Source organism: Calidris pugnax, unplaced genomic scaffold (assembly GCF_001431845.1).
Source record: "Calidris pugnax isolate Ruff unplaced genomic scaffold, ASM143184v1 scaffold9, whole genome shotgun sequence".
Classification (NCBI taxonomy): Eukaryota; Metazoa; Chordata; class Aves; order Charadriiformes; family Scolopacidae; genus Calidris; species Calidris pugnax.
In genome coordinates this window covers 2,227,851-2,251,598 of record NW_015090778.1, presented here as the reverse complement: position 1 = coordinate 2,251,598, position 23,748 = coordinate 2,227,851, and the positions used below count along the sequence as shown (strand labels likewise).

Genomic DNA, 23,748 nt, shown 5'->3' with positions numbered 1-23,748 from the left:
AGCATTTCCTTCTCTTCTTCCCTTTTTTATGGAGTGTAATAACATGCAAATCTTCCCTGCTGGATGAAGAGATCCAAGCTCTCATGCCAGGTTGTGTGCTAAGAGCACTGGTTGCTGCACACTCAAATATCTTCCCACCAAAAAGTCACCTTTACAGAAGGAGACAGTCTCAGATGAATTTACATCCCAAGTCTGTCAGTGCCAATGGAAACTTACCCTGTGACTTCAATAAAAGCAAGATTTGGCTTCATTTGCCATTTTAAGCTATGCAACTAGGTAAATAAATTGGATTAAAAGCCTGGTGATGTTCTGGAAATGGGTTCAAATGCTTCATCAGCTTCTGTGGTTCCGGATCAGGCCTGTGCCAGGTGGCTCTTGTGAAGAAGTGGTGAGGGCTGCCCTGAGCAGGTTGGGTACAAAGGAGGCAATGCTTTTCTCCCCACTGCTTTTACTGAACAGATTATAGGCTTGAATTCAAATGGCCAAGGGCCATCATGAAAGGGTCTGCTTTGATGGACAAGGAAAATGAAAGAATGTGATCAGGACTAATCTTAGGTAAGAACTGAACAGCGAAGAGGAAGATGTTACAGCTAAACCCTAGATTTGAGACCCTGGAGATCTGGAAGTTATAGTGATTCTAGCTCTAACAGACCAGTCTGGCTGGCATTTTGAACGGAGGCAAGGCAGAAAAGTTTCTGACTCCCCTTGTTTCGGGCAGTTAAGACCTTCTTTGAAGACCTACAGCCTTCATGACTTTTCTCCACCAAAGAAAAATGTTGGGGGAGGTAATAACTTCTCACCCAACAAGCTTAAAGGAAGATTGACTGCTTAGAGGTCTTCAGCTAGAAGCACTGTTGTTAGTACAACTGAATTAGGAAAGTAAGGCTTGAAATTATGGCTGCAGATATTGTTGGGAATTTTTAGAACTGCATAAATGCATCTCCATTACACTAATCTACATCCATTACTCTGTAGTACTTGGCATTTATTTTCTTTTTTGCTGGAGATAATTTTGCTACTCACTTAATGAGTAGGTGCTCCATATCATGCAGAGACCTTTTAGTGAAGTAAGCAGTTCATAAGTGTAAAGACTCTCACAGTGAGTGCTGGCACAAGGCAGTTTGATGAGTAATAAACTTTGGTTATTAATGTCAAAAGGTACAAACAGTAAATCGAATTCTCCTCGGTAAGAGGACTAGAGAATAACCTCAGTCAAGCACAGGCTGACACAATCGTAAAATGAAAAGAAAGAAAAGGGTTGTGGCTGGGTGGGAAATATGACAGTGACAGGCAGGACAAGTTATGTAGAAAATGTGAGAATCTTACTTTGATGCAGAAGATGGAAAAAGGAAAAAAGTCCTACGGCCTCTTGTCCCTGTGATGCTCCTGAGATCTTAATGGCGGCTTCATTCACCATGTGCTGCCTCTGACATGTCCCTTTGTGTGGGAGACAGGGACAACACATTGATCCCCCATATTGGGCATCCTCCCTCTGGTCACCTTTTCTGTTCTTTTAAGTACTCCTTTCCTCTGTAAGGTACTCCCCTCCATAACCATAAGGTATTTTCACCCCAACAGATATTATCCCTCTATTTTAAAAACAAGAGAGAAGATCAGTTGACTGTATAAACCTGTGGAGTTCACGCTTCCTCACATTACTCTGTTTCCTCTGGCTCACCTGCCTCATGAATGGGTCTGGGTGTGTAATGTCACAGCCAAATGTGTGATGGGACGTAAGAGACAAATACTGCTGGATAATTGCAGCTTCCAAGTAGGACAGATACAACACATGCTGAGAAGGTTTCACACCATTTAGGCCCAAGGCTGTAAACTGGTTATTCTAAAATAGCCTGGCCTGATATTACTGCCTTCTGCAGCTCAACACACCAAGTGCAGTCATTGGTAATTAATGGGGAATGAGGCATTTGGTGATTTCAGTGTTTCTATATTTGTCTCAGGTTTTCAGATGAAAGAAGGACTGAGGGAAACACAGACATTGATTTTTTCGAGCTGTTGATGTGGTTGTTAACAAGAGCAAACACAGAAGCTGAAAATCTCTGGTTACGGTGCATCGATACTTGCTTGCCAAACGCTGTATGCTCTGTGATAGAGCTCTTTTTGAAGGGGAATTTGTGACATCTAGGTATTGTCCCTTTGTCATTTAGACCAGAGAAGATCAGAAGCAGCTCCACTGACCCTCCTGTGCAATAGACACTGGCTCATGTCAAGCCTGCAAATCTAGGGTTTGACTTCAGAGTTTTGGGTTGGTCAGGGGTGGGTTTCTATCCTGCAGGACAATTTTCCAAGCAATGTTCAGCTTTCATTTTCATTGCAGTGTATCTGTGCTGACAGTCAGCATTAGTGTCATTGCACTTAAATAAGTGCCACATGCTGAATACGTGCTGTGCAGGGCTTTGTTACAGCTATTTAAATATATTCCAGAGCTAGCTGTCAAGGTTTTGTGCGTACAGATTAGCAACAAACCTGTGTTTCTTCTTCCATTGTCCACGCAATCCCTGGGAAGAGAGACCATTTGTTCTGATTTGTCTTTTCCAGGCTGTGAAGAGTTACTAAAAGATGTCCTGTCTCCTGAAAACTCTGGGCCTCGACACTATGAGCCACACTACGTTGATTACTATTACCAGGTAAGAGCAGCACTATTTCTGTCTCGCATTAGTGGGCTGAGAAAGCCTCTGGAGTGATGTGCAGTCAGGTCATTGTAAATGCTGATGTTTCACTTGGCCTGTTGACTCATCCTTTGTAGGTTCACGACTGTTAGCGAGCCTTCCATACTGTTTTAAGCTGCATTTAACATAGGGTAGCTGTTAGCTAGCATGAGAGTATTTAGGATTTGGGTAGCATCCCTCTTACAAGCCTCAGTATTTGCTTTGCTGTGAAGAGGGACATCACATCCAAGCTCGCAGGCACCACACAAGTGGAAAATACTGATTTTTATCTAATTAAATCAGTCAAACTTTGTAGGTGAAAAAGTCCTCAGAGACTGTCTGTAGATAATAAACAGGGACTCAACAGCTGTTGGGAAGCAGAAACAATACACCTTTGGTAACCTTGATAGTATTTTGGCTGGTAGGTATAGGATATTTTCAAACCATTAGAGGTCTTCATGTGTATCCTTAATTTGACAGTGTCTATGCAGTCTAACAGGGACAACGTTAAGTTTCCTTTAAGCAGCTATTTGTCTCTCCTTCATTTTACCTTGGTTTTAATCCCCTCCACCAATTGAAATTCTTCAGATTAAAGACACAGTTAGCATTGGACATTCAGATAAGGTTTGCATGTCGGTGGTGTTATGAGACTGCAAGTGAAATCAGGAGAGAAAACATTGAAAACATTTTACCTTCCCAGGTGGTGAAGTGTGAGAAGAATTCTCATGTATTGAGGAAAGGCATGTGATAAGCACGATGGTGTTACAGCACTTGATGGCGTTATACAAAATGGTGTCCGCTGTTCATACAGAAAGTAGAGAGACATTTCCTTTACCTCGGTGCAGAGGATGTCTGTCACAAGATGGAAGGAGTGAGTGCAAACAGGAGGGCAGAATTTGGTCATAAACTTTATTAATAAGGAAGAGTTGTCTGGGCTTATTGGCTCTTTTTGCTTGGCGAAAATGTCAGGCTGGTTTCAGTACCTGGGCAGTGGCAGGTTGACACCACCACCACTCTGCTTGTTTCTAAAATGCTCTTTTTTTGTAACTGATGACATAGATTCCCGCCATGCTGTTGCTTGGTTACCTTAATAGATACCATAAACCAAACTCCCTGTTTTGCAATAGATGATAGGGGCTATAAAATGGAAAGCAGGCTCTCTGCAAACACTAGACGTTCCCCTGTTGCTATGCAGACATCACAGGCTGGTTCTGACGTTCTTTGAAGGCAAGTAGCATGGGTGTTGGGTCTTTGTTCCTCAGGGATTTCACACCTGCTGTCACCCAAAGATGTGCTGTGGAGAGTGCTTGAAGACAAACTGTGAGATGGCTGCAAACTCCACCACTCCTGCCACCTCTCCACCAGGACAGCCTGAGGGGAGCGGGGAGCTGCAGTTCCTAATCTTGATAGTGGCCCATGAGTTTCCTGTTGAGTTCTATATTTATGCCTCTGGGAGAGGAAGTGGGCAGAGGGTGACCCTTCCTGTTCAGCAAGAGTTACCTGGCAGTGCTGTGATGGAAGCCTTGCTGTTCACTCCTGGGTAGGACTTCTGGTGTCCACCAGCCACCCTGTATGGTCCCTGCAGCGGGCAGCACCATTGCAATAGAGTCCATCCTCTGTGTTTGCCCACTTTAATTGGGCCAATGCGGTTTTTGTGCAGCCTCTGAGCAGAATCAGATTCTTCCCCATCTGCCCATGGGCAGATGGACTGTTGTGGTAGGGAGAGGGTAGGAAACGGTGCACTTTGTTGTACCCCCACGCTTATCCCACAGCTCCTCTGCACAGCTGCTCTCCAGAGAGGATCATGTCATCTCCAATCTCCAGGTTTTTCAGGTGCAGTTCAGAAACTGTTCACTAGATGTCAGTTAGAGACCGGGAAACGGCTGTGAACAGGTTCCGTGCTTGCTTTAAAGATCTTCTGCTGTGGCAGAAAGTTGGAGGTTTTAATCTGATGAAACAGAGGAGAACTGAGGCCCAGGTGGATTTGAGGTAATCACCATTGATGAGATTTGTTCCCTGTTCCTAAGGAAGCACGTACTGAAACCATATGAGCTCTCCTTGCTTCTCCCAAACCTTATTGAGTGTGAATTCCTGATGATGTAGCCAAGTTTATGGGCAGCTCCCAACGGCACAAATGGTAGTTGCCTGTCTAATCTGATTTTCATCCCAGTATACATTTGCATGTCGCTCTAATTCTCAGGTGCAGTCAAATTCTCAGGCAGCAGAAGGATACATCTGATGTGATGGCAGGAACAGCTATTTTAAAAGGGAATGTATCTCTCTCATTTCTCTGAGGGAGTTGTACTTACACAAAGGCAGGTACTGAGCTGGTTCATTGTTATGCTGCCTCTGTATTCACAATGTGATTTAAGAGAATGAGGAGATTTATCCTTGTCACATGTTATTTCCCCTGTCACCATCTTTCACTTTTGTTTCCCCTCTCAAGTGCCCAAATGTTGTTGCTTTCCGAAGCCCAAAGGCTGAGGAGGTGAAGGTAATGCCATGAAGTGGGATGAAGTGGCAGGAGGCTCGGTAAGGTGCTGAATTGATCCAGCTGTTTATGTCTGTTGAGTCAAATGGGGAAGAAGAAACTGCCAGCCCTCCAGCCTTTAACTGCAACCAACTGGATGCAATTAATTTAAACTGATACATAAAATCCCCTGATACCAGGAGCATGGGACATTACATTTGACATTTTCTAAATAGTCTCCTTTTATTTTTTTTTCTTCCATTAGTGTAAACAAGAACAAGAGCTGACAAGCTTTTAAGGTATCAAAACTTTGTCCAAAAAAGAGAAAAAAAAAATATTATGGTATATGCAATTTAAAATGCAAAGACCATTCCATGGAAGGTTTCTAATGGTCCGTAATGAAAGGCTGTGTCAGTGATATTTCAGGGGAACTAAGAGTTCATCCTTTGAGCTCAAATCTGTTAAGGTGTGACATGCAGAAAGCAAAGAGCAGCACTCTGTTACTACAGGACTCTCAGATCAGTGGGAAATCTCCCACTGACTTCCATTAGCATTGACTGATGTTGCAAAGAGTACGTTAGCACATACCGAGAGAGCTGCTCCAAAGAAACTTAGGAGGATGGGCTGGAGTTGGGAGTTAGCAGTTGTAGGGCCTCTCAGCTCCAGGACAAATAAACCTGCCCCCTATGTGTATGAATTCAGAATCTGTTGATTTGGTTAAGGCCTGTATTGTGCTCCTTTGAGGCACTGCTTCAGCCAAGTGCTGTTTATTAGTATCATTTCTGTTTCTTACAGCCTTTAGAGAGATAATGGAAATGCTCTGAATTTGTCAGAAGCCAACTTACAGATCCTGAATTCCTTTCACAGTGTTTGCTGCTATGGCCTCAACTCTTGTTTTGGCTCCAGTTTGAAGGGAGACAAAAGTCTCCCTAGTCCAGTGTGCAGGATTTGTGTTGTGGCAAGCATCTGGTAGCACTTCAGAGTCCTTGGATAGCCTTTTGGAGATGGTAACCAACAGAAAGTCCACAGCTGAAGTATGTGTGTGAAAACCCAGACCCAGATTCAGCCAGCTCAAACAAAGCAAAGTGTCTGTGTCTAGTATTTCCGAATGGCTGGCTCTGGGCCTTCCTGGGCACCTAGCCAGCTGGGAGCACTAGCCACAGGACTCAGAGGGAATTAGGCTGGCTGCATCTGAAGCTCCCTGGATGAGATTTGCATTGCAGGCCCTAAGAAGCAGTGACCTGGGTCTAGAGGCACCTAAGTTTGGGGAAATTGGAATCAGTGACAGGAGCTGGATTTTTCAGCTCTTCACCTGGCGTATTTTTGACTGTTCAGATTTGAAGGGAGCCTGTATCTAGATCAGCAGATAGATCATGGATGAGGAGGTTGAATGACAGATCTCAGAGCCTCTCACCACCAGGTAGCAGGATACCTGTTTGAGTAGCTGCTTATGAAGGGGCAGACTATGTATTTTTACATGTGAGTAATTACCTTTTAATCTGAAGTCAATGCCCAAATGCTGTACATGCAAACCTGGCGAAAAAGCATGTTGCAAGATACTATAATAGCAGAGTCCTTGTTTTAATCAAGGATATTTGTTTCTTATTAATTGTTGTTCTTATTAATTGTTGTATTGAGTTGCTGATTTCCATTTTTTTGCTGCTGTCACCTGTAAATAAGAGAGTGAATCTGCCTCTTAACAAGGTACAGGATGATTGCTGCATGTCATAGAATGAGCTGCCTTTTTCAGTCCCGTATGTGTACGCCTGCCTGCCAAGTGATTAATTACACTGTATGAACAGCAGAAAAATTGTTGAAACATGACAAATAAATTGTGTTTGCCTCTGGGATGGAGCTGGGACTCCTAGCTGGTCTGCTGCTTTGAAAATATTTTCAGTAGCAATTAGGAGTCCCCCACTGGCTTCTGAAAAAAGTTTTTTCCCTACTAGCAGCTTGAGGATATCTGCTAACACCTGGGTCAGAACACAGCGGGGCTTTCGGCACTGAAAAAGACTGTGATCCAAATGGGTGTTTCATTGGGCTGTGGAGGAACAGAGTAGTCTGAGACACAACTGGGCTGAGGAAAGGTGACAGGCCATTTGCATAGGTCTCCTTTGTCAACCTGGAATTGTGGTTGTTATCTCCAATTGTGCTGCCTCTTGCTATTTATTAGAAAGCAAAGCCCGGGAAAGCATTGAGTATTTTATTGAACTCAAACTTGCAGTTCTCCTCTTCTTGTTATTCCCATCTTAAATAAAGCTCTCCTTTTTTTCCACTGAGGACATCCCTTTCACCAGTTGCAGCAATGCTAGTTTGCTAGTGAACAAATCCCTCTGGGTCACTTCAGTAGAGAGGAGCAAGCAAAGACATCAAATCTTACCCAAGCCCAAGAAACATCTGCTGTATCACTTCTCATTTCCCAGAAGCCTGTTCTGACCAGTTTGGGGTGGTCTCCACCATGGAGACGATGACAGTCAAGTAATACTACTAACCTGACACCACAAGTTAATGCAGATCTTTACTAAGGATAGCACCACATATCCTTCAGAGCTTGACTGTTGATGTATTTTCTGTCTTTGGTGCAGATCTGGCAGGGCTGAGCCCATAGTAAGATGTCTTCCCCCATAGCTTGTTTGGCTCTGTGCACCCTTGCTGTACATAGCTCACTCTTCCTTCTGGAAGCTGAAGCAAAGTTAGTGAAGGATGTTAGATCCAGTGGGGAAACTTTGGAGAGTACGTAACCAGATTTGTTTTTATTTTTCATCTCATATATGCTGTGTTTTGAAGCAGTGGCTCCACCTTGACAAATTTGCCACCTTTGGGTAAAATGATAGACCTCATTTGTCAAGAGAGTTTTCTTGATGCTGTTTTTCCTAACATTAAACCCAGGTGTTGCCTAACAGTTAATGTGAAATACATCTTTCCTCCTGCCTTCTGTGGTCACATTGGCAGAGACACTCCAATCTTAGCAAAGGCAAAGCAGCTAAGAAGTTATGAAGTTGGAAATACCTTTTCAACCAATAGCAAAGAAAAAAAAACAGCCTGCACAGTAAGGAGAAGCGATATTAAGCACAGCAAATTGAAGCTTTCTCTTTTTCCCTTTCTTATCAGCCTCCAGTTTTCTCCACCACCCACACTCGCTGTCATTCTTGGCTCCCATTGTGTTTTCAGCCTTGCAGATGCTCGGTATCTGCCTTGTGTGCAAAGACTTTCCTCCCTTTGCTTGAGACTCTTGGGGTGTTTATGCTACACAGCCTTCAGCACAGCGCATGTTTGCAAATTGTTTCCCTTACCAGGCTGCTGGTGGGCTCTTCTGTCCTGCTGTCGCTGTGGGACCCGTGCTGTCATGGTGAGCATCTCATCCTAACGGATTTCCTTGGGAAGCTGGGAGAGAGGCTGTGTCTTCATTCCTGCAGTAGTCAAAACCTGGGACACGCATAACCCCCAAAACTTCAACTGGGAATGTTCTGGCTTGAGCTTCTCTCTCGGGTTTGCCAAGGGAAGCAGAAGGTTCCCTGGTTTCCCAGGTCTAATCTGTAAGTCTGTTTTATGTTTGGGGCTCCTAAATCTGCCAGATTCTCCTTCCTCTCAGCTTCTGCTGCTTCCACTGGGAAATGAGTACACTCAACGTCTCCAGGGATTGCCTCTTGGGAGGCCCAGCCTAGGGATTGAGCCCAACCCCTGCTGAAATCAGCAGGAAGACTTCTCAGACCCTGGCAGGAGTTAGGTCAGCACCCTGGGTTCTTGTTTCCTGAATCCCTCACTGGAGAGGCGGGGAAGAAAAGCTTGATAAAGTTTGATAAAGCATAGCCATGCAGTCACAAAGAGAAAAAAGTTAATGTTCCTAGGTAGGGCTAGGCAGGATTATACACAGGCAACACACTGTCTGCACCAACGAGAAGTTTATTGTAACCTCTAAGGGCAACACTCTCAGCAATTCATTTTTTCCTATTTTTTTTCCAAGCATCAGAAGGCAACATTAACTACAACTGCTGAGAAACCCCCAGTGAACAATTACCAAGAGCAATGAAGAGCACAGCGTGCCCCCATTTGGGACTAATTTACATGGAAATTGCCTGCTTTCACCTGGCAATATTCTGAATTATATTTTTTATGTTTGTGCATACATGCACAAATAAATGTCCTTGGTACAAAACACCTGCATAAAAATAATCTACCTCACTGGCTGCTCGAGCTGATTGCAATATGCTGCCCTGAAGAAGTGCTGTACAGAATGAGCAGTTTTGCACTCAGGGCAAGGTAGGCATCTTCTAACAAAGTAACTGCTGACTCCTCCAAAACCAGCCACAAAACAATTGAATATTATTTCCTTTTTCAAAACCAGTTTGAAGTTTTGATTTGGTGGGATATCGTACACTGCCATTTTTAAAGGGAAAATTACTTTTTCCCTGACTTGTTTTTACTCGGTTGCTGTATAAAACACACATAAAATAATACAAAAGAAATGAACCACTCTGGCCTAGTCAAACAGTATTTCTTCCCTTTCTCAAAATGTGTTTTGGATTTTCTTTTGAGAAAAATACGAGGTTTTGACCTTCTCATCCTGAGCTGGGCCAAGAAAATATTTTGAAATCTAAGAGCTCCCAGGCTGGGAGAAATGTTTTCCCACCCAGTTCTTCCAGTTCAGCCGTGGAAGATGGGCTTTGCTCCTTCTGAATGCAATCCCACTGTCTGAGGGCAGCAGAAGACTGCCCAGAGCTGGGGGGGGTGGCCTGATAGAGATGTTGCTTGAGTTTCCATAGCCCTCAGAATGGAGTGTCTCAGTGCAGTAGTGTTTGTTCAGATAGTGCCATCTTTTTGGGGTTGGGAAGCTGGGCTGAATCTGTGTATATCAGTGTTTTTGCACAAATTCCGCCAGGTAGCTGGTTTAAATTTTAAGCACCTGCTCTTGCAGATGAACTACTGGCCTCCTGTAATAGAAGCTTAAATCAGTGAGGGACCAAACATTATTCACTTCCCACAGGCACTTGTCTGAGTCACAATTTACCATTTCTTAGGGCTAAATTTGGCTGGGTGATTTGAAACAGGTGGAAGTGTGACTGCTGGTCACACTGCCCGGTTCAGCCATCCTTGCTGTGACTCGGCGACGGAGATGAAGTTCCAACCGTCGTGTCCTTCCAGGCATCTATAGGAAAGTAACCTTGTGCACTTGCATTTGTTGTTATCTATGACTCTTTTTTGAGTGTTTATTTCTGTTCTATGGCCTAGGTAGGGTTTTGTGTAGCATTCAAAAGCTTTACCATTTGAAAGCCTGTCACCTACCTCTGTGACAGAACCTCTGTTTGATAGGCATTTTCTGTGTCATCCCTATTCTTTCTTTCTGAGGCATTATCTTCAAGCTTTTAATCTGCTGATTTTCTGACTAAGCACAGTTTTGGGGGTGGTTTTTCTGGAATTGTCAGTTGCCATGGCAAAATATTCCTCCCATCCTTGTATCTCCATGGATAAACCAATTTAGGCTGTGGCTCAGTCTTTGGGTAGAGGCTTTGAAATGCCTGAAAGCTAAAAGTTGGTCTTTTTCTATTGAGGAAGTCGCATCGCTATTGATTTAATCCTTCAGGTAAGCATGGCTTTGTGGTTTAGTCCTTTTTTGCATTTTGTTTGCTGTACTGAAAACCCATCCACTTCAATTTGTTGTGTGTCTTGAATGTAGCATTATTAACAACCTAAGATAAAGAAATATTATGACAGCACTCACTGTGTACTCTATTCCTGTGAAAGAAATACATCTGCTTGGTCAGAGGGTGGTGAATGAGTCTTGACTCATACATGGTCTTTGGGGAATACCAAAATACCTGTAATAAAAGTAGTGACATAAGAGGCAGGGCATGTAGCATTTGGTGGGTTTCTTGACCCTTGTGTGACAAGATGAGATGTTTTTGCCCTCCAGTTCACCAAGTTGAAACTTTTTCTTTCTTTGTTTTTATTTTTTCATTTCCTATTCTGCTTCTTATCTTTTCTCCTTGCTGCTTGGGGAAATTTGTGCTGCATTTATGGAAGATTTTGGGACATAGAGTGTTCTTCTTGGAATATTTTCAGTGGGAAGGCTGTGAAATTGAAATATAGGATTTTTTTTTTTTGGAGTAAAAACTGTTGATTTAACTAGGTTTATCTTTTTTGGTTTTTTTTTTTCCCCTCATCAGAAGTAAGTTCTGTGTAGACCTGTAAAAGCTGGTTGGTATAGCCAAGATTCCAGGTTATTATGAAACTGTAGACAGAAAGTCAACCACAAAGAAATGTCCTAGCTAAACAAAACTAGTGAAATCCCTCATTGCACAAGCAAACGAAAAGGATTTGACTGCTTCTTTTTTGCTTTCCAGCCTCTCTGACCAAACTGAGAGCAGTGTATTTTTTTTGGAGGCAGCTTCTTTCATTTTTCAAAACAAGATCTGCACATACTGCTAGGAATTTTCCCACTTAAAGAAAGATAAATTGCTCCATAGGTGAAATCTTACAGGAATAATTTCTGTCACACAGCTGCTGCAGTCCTGCCCACAATATTTCAGGGTTCAAACGTGATTTCAGGAGCCCCAGGAGTTGCCACCAAAATGACCCATGCAGTTGATGAAATTCCTAATTAGAAATGCTTTAGGACACCTTTCCCACTTCCTTGTTCTGGCATTTCACACCCAGCCTTGCAGTGCCCACAATCCCTGCAAAACTGTGTGGAATTTGGCCTACCCCTTCCAGTGTCTCCCCCTCCAGGGCTTCCCAGCAGCGCTGAGACCTGTCTCCCACCGTGGGAGCTGCACAAGGGGGGGACCATGTCATTGTCCTCTGTTGCAGTCTACAAAACTGTTTAAAATTAAACCATCGTACTCAGCTGGGCTCACAGAGCTAAAAATTAGATCTTGATTATCTTGTCTATTTTTAGAAGCTGGAGAAGAATCAAAATGTGATTTTTTTTTTTTTTTTCAAAAAAAAAAAAATTTGTTTTTTTTTTTTTTTTTTTTTTTTTTTTAACATGCTGCAGTGGAGAATGTATTTGTCTGTGTGGAGGCAGGCTTTTCCAGTCCTGTCACACATCTGGGCTGTGATAAGCAATTTGTAACTGAACAGGAAGAAAAAGTAGGCCAGCCTACAAGAGAGTATCTAGGAATTACCCCTGAGGGATTTGTGCTACACTGCCTCCAGCAGCTGAAATAACAGCATGAAATTGCGATTAAAAATTAAAAAGAGATATGGGCTATTTGACCTTCTTTTAATCAGGGACACAGAGGCCCTGTCTAGAATAAGGATGCGGAGAAATGCAGCTTCTGTTGAGCAACTGCATGCCAAGAAGAGGCTGCTGAAGCCCATCCTAAGCTCAGTGGAACAGAGAGACCATTTCATTCTGTTTGACATGGTCCTTGCAGAGCCTGGACCAGTTCCGGAGCTGTGTGTCCACTGGTCTAAACAGATGAGAAATAGGAAAGAAACTCTTAACTGTTAAAGTTTTCTAAGTTTACGGAAATCCAGGCAAGATTAATTAGGTCCCTGAGAGCCCTTGTTAATTAGGAGTTTTGTTATTTGGCTCACCTTTTTACCCAGAGTGTTACTGTAATTGCACAGTTGACTGTAGTATCAGTTGGGGAACAGGCCATGAGATAGAGTAGCCTGTTTAGGTGGATGTGTACACTGGATCCCAGCTTTGTTTTGGTACTCAGCATTATGATAAGCTAGTAGCAAGGTTAAGTTGGAACAATAATGTAGCCATAGCAATGTTGATAACTGCGTTGACGCAAATGCTGATGAGCATTTTGGGCTGACGGTGTGAACCTGGCAGCCCAGTCTCAAACCACCATGACTAGGAAGCATTTGGAAAGGGAATGCATGAATTAGACACAGTAAGGTAAAAAAGGCATAGTAAAAAGTGTGATTCCTTGGAGCTTTCCCCATCGTGTGTAAATAGGACTATGGTAACAAACAACTTGGCTTTGCAAGAGATGTTGATGTATTCTTAGATGTGGAGCCCAAAAGCCTGCAAGGAGTCATCCCTAGAGTGAATCCTGGTCATTAACAAATGCCTTTCTACCTAAGTGTAGAAAGTGTAAGTGTAAGTAAGTGGTGTACAGCACCACGTGGAGCCAATGCAGGTTAATGACTGGAAGAGAGAAAGCTTGCAGGCTCTGCACTCTTTGGTAAATACATCCCAAATACGTAGATATGGTGTAAATATGTTGTAGAGCTTTGGCCAGCTATTTTTATAGAATGGTGCAATACTTAGGTAAAATTTTGCCCATAGTAGTAATTTGTTCATAACATCTCATTTAAAATGGAGGGAATTTTTCAGCTTACACGTACTGAATATGCTAATACCTTCTTCCAGCAGCAGAGAGGATGTGCTGGATTGTTTTGGTTACAGACAGAGCATAAGACAGAACCTCAAGTATTTTTATATATTCTTTACAAGAAGTTTCCTACATCGGTAACTGTTCTGCATTTATTACTGGCATCTGTCTGTCAAAAAAAGGATTGCTGTTTGTTGCTCCAATGAGTTTTTCATTACTGTGTCCTTGAAGGCTAATGTCATTGAGGAAGATTTGCTGGAGTAACTGGGACACGTGTCTTTCATCAGGAGATGTACCATATGGTTACAATGCCCTAGGGCACACTCGTGGAAAGTCTAGTGCATAAGAAGATGGGAACCTGTCCAGAATGGGGAGGGGTGTTTAGGAACCACTAAGAACTGTTGGTCAGATTCTTGGTTGGTGAAAATCAACCTAAGAGCATGAAAGAAATGAGCCCATGTTCCTGCTGAGCATTTTTCCCCCCACTGTGTAAGCTTTAAGACTGTTACAGTAGGAAATTCTTATATATGCTTCCTTTCAACTCTTACAACTTCACTTCGACTGAGGTCTTCTTTCGTATTTTCAAGTTTCAGAACTTAAAATGGTTTGTCGTGTCCAGATCTTTAAAAGGAGGTCCCTGCCACAAATCTCTACATCTTAGACTAGTGTATTTCTTGGGATCTTTGATCTACTGGCTTCTTGTTGCACTCCTCAGAATAGTTCACACTCCAGTTTCATCAGCCTTTTTTTTGTAGGAATTTCTGCTATTTGGCCTGCTGGCTCAAAATTATTGAGTGTTTTCAACTGAATTTTCTCTCAGTGTCTTGTACAAAAGAGCTGACATCACGAGTGATCCGAGACTGAAGGGAGAGTTGATGTCCTACTTTCCCTTCATCCATTCACAGTGTGGAGCAGCCTCTGAGCAGAGCGTGTGTGCAAACCTGAGCTGTGTGCACTGAGGAGACGGGGCTGCAGAGACAACTTATCAAAAATGTATATGTAGAAGCACTGCAGTGAATAGTGAAGGAAAAAGGGAGTGGGAGATGAATTCTCAAAAATCAGGGGAAAGTAATTCTAAGGCCACAAAAAGGAAGTTTAAGATTAGGAGATTAAAAGAAAACAGATCGGGAGAAATCTGAACTGTGATTAGGATAGTTTGTTTTCTTCACCTGCTACTTATGGAGAATTAGATATTCTGCAAATGTTTTACTTTATCTAGTATCCTCCAGTTATCCCAAAGGAGCACGTGCACCATACAGCCTCTAAGCCAAATCTGGAAATCCTAATTGAATTATAAGTATTTACTGGGGTTAAATTTCCATCAGTAAACTTGGAGGAGGAATTTGGTCTGATAAATATGAAGACTGTGGCTAAAGTGAAAAATAAGTGTTCTTTCTTTGGTTTGTTTGGTCGGGGGGTTTTTTGTTGTTATTATTTTGTTTTGTTTTTTAATCCAGGCATGATAACAAAATAGAAACCAAGATGGTCAGAGGTAATTTGCATCCTTTTTGTAATCAGCTTAGCAGCAGCAACCCAGAAATGTTAAATTCTGAGGATGCTAAGTCCACTGTTCTGGAGTCTCTAGACCTTGTCCAAGTGACATCAATCCTGCTTATAAAATAATGCAACTCTTTTCTGGGAGTGAGGGACGAGGCATTTCCTGTCTGTGTGTGAGTTGTGTATATATTTTCAGAACTCTGGATCCATGCATTTTCTGCCTGCGTGCTTTGGCTTTGCTTTTGTTTGTTTATCTCTGGGAGCACAGAGTGTGTCTATTGAAGAAGTGGCACTGAACCTGGTTGGTATCTCCCTCCCTTTCCCCCCCAGTATATTTGCTATATACAAACACCTGGGGGCTGTAGACTGGAAACCAGTGTACCCTACATCAGCATGGGATTTGGGCTTTAAGAGTTTGTGAAAATCTTCACTTAAACCAAGTCTTTGCTTTGTTAAATTACTGGCTTTTTAAATGAGCAGGCACAGATGTTTCCAAGGAAAGATTTTTAAGTTGCTATTAACCCTGTGGAAAAGTGAGGAGGGAGACCTAAATAATAAATGAAGTCACTGCGTCTCTCAGATCTGATTTTTGTGGAAATGAGTAATGCAAGGTATTTTGTGAGACTAATAGATAAATATTGCCTTTCATAAATATTTGTTTACCTTTGAACTCTTCAGCACAAGGACAACAACCATCCCTTTATGAATCGCTCTTTCCAGGGTTTGTCGAGATACAGGAGCTGCCACAGGTTTCTCAGCTTGGGAAGCTGTCAGTTAAGAGAAAGAGTAAATCACTGTTTTTTTGTTTCTGATGTATTTTGAAACTTCACTTAAAATTTTTCTGTTTGTCTCTGTTGCCAAGCCAATGGTAAGATATTACAGGAGAATTATAAAATAAGTTTGTGCAGTAATTCAGAATTTTCACCTGTTGCCTCATATGATTCCTTGCCTATAAAGAAACTTTGAGTAAGACTTCTCAGATTGCTGCACCATGACAAAACTTTGCTATGAGGAGGTCAGGAGATATCCTGTGTCATGTTGTGGTACTCGAATCAAAGGGGAAAGAGCTTGTACTCAGATACTGCAGAAGTTGCTCTGCCAAGAGTGACTGATTCCCTGCTGGTCTACAAAGAAAAGTTTCAGCGTGAAACGTACTGAGTAACACTGACCCATGTGCTTCATGAAGCAAAATTCTAGGGCTGGGGAAAGTCCTGGAGCACTTTCTCTGCAGTTATTGAAGCTTACTATTTTTTGCCCATGAAAAAAATTGTCAGATGTTTCCCAACTTAGAGCCAGGACATTATTTGTTATGCTGCTGCGTGACATGCTTTTCCTCTAGCTTGTATGTATTCTCTTTAGATCAAAAACCTTTACAGGAAGAGACAGTCTCTCTTGATTGTATTTGTATCGTGCCTGTCATGTGGGGCTCTTCCCTTGCCTTTCCCCTGGGAGGACAGGACCACTTTATTTTAGAATGAAGAGATGGGAAAGGGAAGAAAGCAGCAGTATTAGGAGTATATCAATATTTACTGCACAAAATGCTCATACTTAGTTTGACTTAGATACTTGCATTCTGTATAGACTCACCTTTGTGTTCAATGTCTTCTTTCTTGTGAGGGAACTGATACTCAAGAAAAGAAGGACTCTTTTGAATCAGCTCCCAGGAGCTCAAACAGCATTAGGATATCTTCCCCTCTCTGCTCTAAGCTCACTTCTGTTAGCACAGCTCCCTGGGACCAGCTTGTGCAGGTCCACTTGGGGAGGCACAGCATCCTTTCCACAGCACCTGCTTTCCAGTAGACTGGGGCTGCCTTCACACTCCTGCTGCTTCCACGAGAGCCAGTGAGTAACAAGAACCACATGGACCACACGCGTTTCTGTTTCCCGAGGTAATTCACCATCTGTAACTGCTTCTTGGATGACATGGGGTCCCAAAGCTTTCCCACAAGCTGACAACTCCTTGCTGTCTCACAGCACCTCTTTTCTCATGGCATCTAAACACTTCCATATTGAACATAATGAATTAGAAGGGAGAGGTGAGTGTCAAGGGCAGGGATAAGTGTTTAAGAGTATCTCAGTATTTTAATTTGACCATATTATGGAAATAGAATATGAGATGTAAGTGGAGATTGTTTACTCCCTGTGGTAGAGAAAGCCACGTCACATTTAGCACGAGGAGGGACCCATCCATGAGTTGCTCTTTGCAGGGCATGGGGTGCTGCCAGCCCATAGCTGGGCTCTCCCTGCGGTCATGGGGTGTCTTGGTTTTGCATGGATGTTTCCAGCCTGCACTGCTAGTCTTGATGCAGCTGCTGGAGGAAAACCTTCATTGACTTTGTTTCCTTCTAATATTGTACATTCAGAAGTGCCTGTGCAGAACCAGGGCCATTGACAATACTGCTGATTACTTCACATCATTATTTAATTAGGATGAAAGACAGGGGATGAGCAATTGGAGATTTTACACTTGGGAAATAAATTGATTTGTGGAACAATCAGTATGTTGGCTCTGGCAGGCTTTTCTTTAAAAAGCAAGAAAAGTATTCTTGTCACTTTTGAGTTGATGTAAATCAAGGAGCTTGTGCAAAATCATTCTTCTGAGCCTGTGACTGCAGAGACGTGACAATGGGGCAGAAATTGACCCTCTGTTAAATTCTGTGTGGTACCTCAGGGAGTGAGGTGGGGAGCCCAGGCCTCTGCTAGCCTGGAGTTGGCAATGCCTTAGTGGAACTCCATTGAAAGGCCATGTCTGGGCTGTACCTTTTCAGACAGAGGTCTGTTCTAGCTATAGCAAGGAATTTCTGTTCTTTTGCCAGTGTAGAATTCCTGGGAATTGTAACTGATCTTATTTTAAAGGCAACTATGGGATGTATGTATGTACATGCTGCACTCCTCCATTACTTATATAAAAGTGAACATTGCCCAAAAGCAGTACAACATCAATGTGGTGGTGCCTCAGAAAGATCGTGATAGTACTAATATTGTCACAACTTTGCCCACACTCATGAGCTTTATTGGACAGCTATATGTTTCTCCTAAAACTGGCAGTTTTCTCTGCGGCATTCTGAAAAAATGTGATGTGAATTGAAGAAGGTATCTTGTCTCCTACAACAGATCTGCACCTGCTGTTCCCGGATCCACGTCTAGGGCCCACCATCACCCAGTCTAGCATCATCACACCCAGCTTTTGCCAGGCTGCCAACAGCCCATATGCAAGGGCTGGCCTCTGCTGGCTGAGACGAAACGTCTTTCAGATCTTCCTCACAGTTAAGCTGAACCAGAGGTTATATTTCTCCTGGTACGTCTGCATTTGTCAAGGAAACTTCTCTGTGGTTATATTTATACTCTTATCCACGAAGGGACTGTAGTAGAAACAAAAGGCTGTTTTCTGTGACTCTCTGAGGCTTCTGCATCACTTGTTGCTCCAGAGTTCCTGTGGGGACAATAGGTTTGGCTCAGCTATAGCCAAGTTGCCTTCTCTTCCAATTTCTGTAGTTAGAAGGGGGCATATTTCTGTGACCAGGATGCAGAGATTGATACAAATACTTGACTAATGAACATTTGTCAGATAAGAAAAATGAATTCTAACTTCCCTGATAATGAAAGGCGTGCTTTGAGGGACTCTGTAATGCTAAACGCAGAACCAGGAGCGAAAACAACTGAATTCATTTTCCTATTGCTACAAACCTCTTGTGATTTTTGGGCAGGGCAGCTGAACCATGCCCTCCATCATACCATGTCGTCCTCCCTATCAGTTAAATAAGGTTAAAACTATTAGTTCTGGCTATTTGGATGGCAAGCTGGCAGAGCACATTCCCCTGACTGCATGTGCCAGCTGTGCTGAGCAGGATAGCCCCCTCCTCTTATCTGTTGACTGGCTCTGGGGAACTGTCTGTGTATTAACACGTTGTGCCCCACAGCCTGAGAGCAGCAGCCACATCCCTCAGCAAACAACTCCAAAAGGGCTTGACAGTTAAATAATTGCCTCTGCTGCCTGGCTTTTAAGAAATGAAGTGAAACTAAATGGGAGTTCTGCAAAGTTTGATAGCCCTTCCACTCCACTGGCATCATTCACGGTGGGCGTTCAAGCTTCCAGCCTAATGGGGATTTGTGAGAAGGCATCAACTCAGAAAAAGTGTCAACAGCATCACAGGTCAGACAAGGACATATTATTATGCACCTTTGAAAACACAGCCAGACTTCACATCTCAGCCCAGCATGCAGCAATCATTAGTTACTATGCATAATCCTCTTGACCTATTTTTTTTGCCCCCTTTCACAGTGGTCACATTTGAAAATATTGTCTAGAGCCGGTTGGGCTCATACAAAGTTGTTAATTGGGAGCTGTCTAGCTAAGAGGTAACACAGAGGCAAAGTTCATCACAGTGTGCTCAGTGTCCGGGCTCCAATGTTGAATGTTCCCAGGGAGGTGATGGCCGGGAGGCCCAGGAGGCTTTGTATCACCAGTATGCACAGGGACTTGATTCCTGTTGCTTCCACAGGAGCTGGGCACTTTGAGTTATCTGGAATTAAGGATTTGACAGGATCTGGCCCAGCAGAAAGGTTTGAATGCAAGAAGTGCTAATGGTATTAACCTGTAGGAGGAGGAAAACTCTAGTTGGAACAATGGAGCAGCCAGTGAGAGACTACACATCTCCATCCCAGAGAGCTGGGTGAGCATGGCCTTTGTCATTAGGGTATTTTTGAAGAGGTTGCCACCCTGGTTGCTTCTCCCTAAGACTGGTGCAACAGATGTGCAAAGCAGCACAGTTCACGGGCTCTGTGTGCTGAGGCTGTCCCTCACCATCACCTTACAGTAGGCTGCTCTCAGTTATCCCAGAGGAACACGTGTAGGGTGGTCCTACTCCAGTGGCAAGATGTGGAAATGATCTGCAAACTTGGTACAGAGGCTTGTTACTTCTAAGAGATTTATTCTGCTTAATAACACCTAACACCATACGTTTGTTAAATTCCTTGAGGTGGTGGCCACAGATATGTAGATGAAGGAATTAGCATAAAAACTGTCTACAATACTTATTCTATTATTATACTATCAAAGTGCTTCATAGGCTCTAATGAATTCATCTTACAGCTTCTCTGGGGGCTAGGAAATTGTTATTCATCCCAAGTTTGAAGAAGATAAATTGAGCTATACAGCGACAAGGCCCAGGTAGTGGCAGAGTTAGATTGGTTTCCAGAAGAGCCAGTTCATACCAGTGAGGTCACAGGAGATGTCCATCACCGAGTGGGAACCTGTGCCTGTGTCTCAGCTGGTACCCCATCTGCTGGCTGAGCTTTTATATCTGAGCGTATGTAACATTCAACGGCACTTTTGTACACGTAGGTAGAATTGGATACTAAATTTCATGGGCTAATAATTTTCTAGAATGCTTTTCCTTGTTCCTCTGCCTGTAGAGCCCACCCAAATAAAAGGCAGAGTGTAAAGTGAGGCTTTTTTCCCCCTCAACTGGCGAACAGATCAAAGCTCTGGTTGTGATGGTGCTGAAGGCGTATGCCTTGCTTGCTTATCTGGAGAGTTTATGAAGGCACTGGCCTAGCAAGATTAGTAGGTGTCAAATCTACTTCTACTTTATAAAAAGTCAGGGGCAGCACTGTAAGTTTGGTGCATTCTTGTACAAACAGGCATGTTCTAATTAATTAGGTCAGGCTATATTCTGCGAGAGGGATCTAGTCTTGGAAATCTTGCCTCTCCCTGTAGTATCATCCTTCCTGCCTTTTCCTGATGTCTCGGGGGCCAGAGGTGTATGTGCTGTTACCCTCCAGTCCCTGCAGGCATCTATAAACATTTGCATGGCTTGATTTGGAGCTGAGGGTCATGAAGTGTGGTGCCTACACTGCAACACACAGGTGGTCAGAAATCACTTCTCTCCCACTGTAAGGTTGGGTGCTTGTGGTCAGGAGTGGTGCATTCAGTGGATTTGAGGAATGGTGCAGGTGGGATCTTACTTCGTCCTTGCTCTTTGTGAAGCTGTTTCCTTGTCTGGTTTTGACCTGCTGTGGCAGGACTGGGCTGTGTCAGGCTGCCCTGCATATTTCTAGCTTCATTAAATCCCTGGGTACTGAGTGCTACTGTCTGTGTGCTCTTTTGCTGTTCATTTCTGTAGGGATTTAGGGCAGAAGTGCTTTATGCTGCCGTCATCATCTTGTAAGGAGCAAAGAAGAAATACAGTGTATTCCCTAGATGCCCGGATAATCGTATCTTGACAGCATACTAATTAATCATCTCGTAATCAGGTAATTATTTCCCATGTAGCTGTCTAATTACCATTTAGTAGCCCAGACTTCAGCTTGTAAATAGCTAATATTCTTAAGAGAGGGTTTCAAAAGGAGAGGAACACAGTGGGCCATGAATCCTGGTGTAACTCCTCTGTCTTTTTTGAATTACTCCTGGGATTAATTTGGTCTGCCAGTTCTTTTAGTCTTCTGAACCACACAGCAGCCCTAATTATTGCCATATTGGCAACAAGAAGAGTACGACCAACTCCATTGCTCAGTGTAATGGACTTAGCTGCTATACTACATCTGTTAATGTGCTCAGAAGTACATCCATATGTTGGCTCCCTATGAGCTCTTACTAACCTAGCAGATTATAAGCTAACAAGCTTGAGCCATACTTTTGGGATCAATATACAAGATGCTCTTAAAAGGCAAGGTTATATATTAGAGCGTGTTTGAATCTCTATGGTATAGGAGAGATTTACTTGTAAGCCCAGGAAGACCACAAAGATACAAATAACCAATTACAGTCAAAGCTTAATGTTCATACCTTGAGTGTGTTTTCACCTCTACCTCCAGCTGGTTTACTTATGCTTTAGTTAGGTTTTGCAATGTTTGTGATGTGTCTTGAGTCTGTGTGTGTGTGCGCATGCGAGTCCCGCTTCCATTCATCAAAAAAATAGACACATTCAAAAGTTTTAACCACATTTGGAGGAGAGGCAGGAACCTCAACAATATTAAACTCTTATGTTTTATAAAAATAGGCTTTTGTATGGGTATACTTAAAGCAAGACAGGCCTTCATTCATGTGACTTTACCCGTGTAAAAATGATTTAATACATCAACACTGTTCCCATATGTGAAAGAAATCAATTTAGGCTGATAAAAGCCACTTTCCCACTTGTGGAGCTGCCTCTTGGGTTGTAGCATTAATTAGGGGTAGGTATTTTGGGTTGTTGTTAACCGTGTCCCACAGTATCTGTGTCAAAGTTATAAAAGTAATCCTTAAGACATCAGAGTCCAGCTCAAATGGCATACAAACACCTACCGTAATGTTGGCCATGAACACATGGATGAGTTAATATTTCCCATTTTTTTAAAGCTGTGTGACCCTAACAAAGAGGTAACGTCATGTCTTGGTGTCAGATTTACCCCAGACGAATTGCGGCAATTCTCATGCTTTTTAGTGCTCAGTTGTACCCAGCTGCCTCTGTATGTATTTGCTGTGTTTGCACCTTCAGCTTTGCATCTCTATTCATGTGTCCAGACCATCAGACCTTTGTCCAACCCGGCCTCAGGATGGCCGTGCAAACTCTGAGAAACTGGAGTGTGTTTGATTTTCCTTGGTTTGTTTTCTTTCCATTATCTATTTTCATTGTGATAAAGACTGCTGTTGTTGACCTCAGAAGTGCTCTGATGGTGGAGGACACAAAAGGAGGAACGATGGTGTAAGCTCCACTCTCAATAGCTGGCCTCATGGAACTTCTCCCTAGAGAAGCCAAGAGGAGGGAAAGGAGACCACATAAATAGCAGGGACTCTCCAAGAACATGTGCTGAAAGAAAAGCAGCTAAAAATAGTCTCTAAGGCTAAATGTGAATCATCTGGAGAGTAACAATAAAAGTTTCTGCGAGAAAATCCCAAAAAGAGGAAGCCATGTTTTCAGAAGCAATCACGCAAGCTGGGAGCAAATAAAGTATTCCTATGAAAAACTGCCACCTCCAACATGTGCTGTTGAGAAGACTTCATATCCTTCCCCAGGTCTGCCTTCTCCAGTTATGCTGGGACTCAATGTCATTCTCACTGGTGCAGTTTTCAGTTAGGTCTCTCAGGATGGGATTATTTTCCCAAATTTTGATAATGTTTCAAGAACTCGAGCTCCAGCGAGTGGAATCATGCTTTGTGAGAACAGCCAGTCTATGTAATTTCTCTCTTCTCCCATGGTCAGGCAGTTCCCAGAAACATGGCAAGGTGGTAGAACTCTTTAAAAAATAGGTTTTTCCCTTTGCACCCCTTCTCCCGGTGCAAATGCTTATCCCCTCCCATCTTCCCTCTGCCATTCATTCTTCCTTTTTTTTGCCAGCTATAATCTGCTGCTGTGGGTTACTAAAGCTATTTTCAATGCAACACGTTTAATCCGAAATTGAAAAGTCTTTGTGAGCTGAGGTCCCAGTGTCATGTGGTGAATATCTTAAATGCAGAAAGGGATCAAGGTGGCTTCTTAGTTACCAGCAGTTAACACAATCTATTGTGGTTTATTTAATTGCCATTTATACATGTCTTTGTATCTCCTACTAGGAAGAAGTGCGATCTAGAAATAAGATAGCTTATAAATAGCTGTAGTTTTGCTGTAGCACCAGGAGAAACTTCAGCTATAGTGCAGCTATAGTGTGTTCTGACAGGCATTGAGGAGGCAGATTGAAGCCTTTCTGCTATACAATGCTGGGCTACAAAAGCAGCATTAGGGCCAGCAGCCCTTGCTAGGCGGGAGTAGCTGATCGCAGATGCACCCCATAGCGATGTGGGGCAGCCTTGGCTTCCCAGAGCAGCACAGCACCATGCACAGCTGCCCCGGGAGGGAGCAGGAGG

At 43.0% G+C, this 23,748-nt stretch overlaps 1 protein-coding gene across 3 annotated transcripts in view; it reads left to right on the top strand.

Annotated features, from left to right (window-relative positions):
- Positions 1–23,748, top strand: part of RAB11FIP4 (RAB11 family interacting protein 4 (class II)) — a 127,331-nt gene that overhangs the window by 46,996 nt on the left and 56,587 nt on the right. For 2 of the 3 annotated variants that reach the window (XM_014952763.1, XM_014952757.1), the window contains exon 3: positions 2,557–2,645. In XM_014952763.1, the coding sequence (XP_014808249.1) occupies positions 2,557–2,645 (89 nt within the window). Of the gene's footprint in view, positions 1–2,556; positions 2,646–10,583; positions 10,718–23,748 lie in introns of those variants that run through there. The other variant, XM_014952780.1, reaches the window with a different exon arrangement.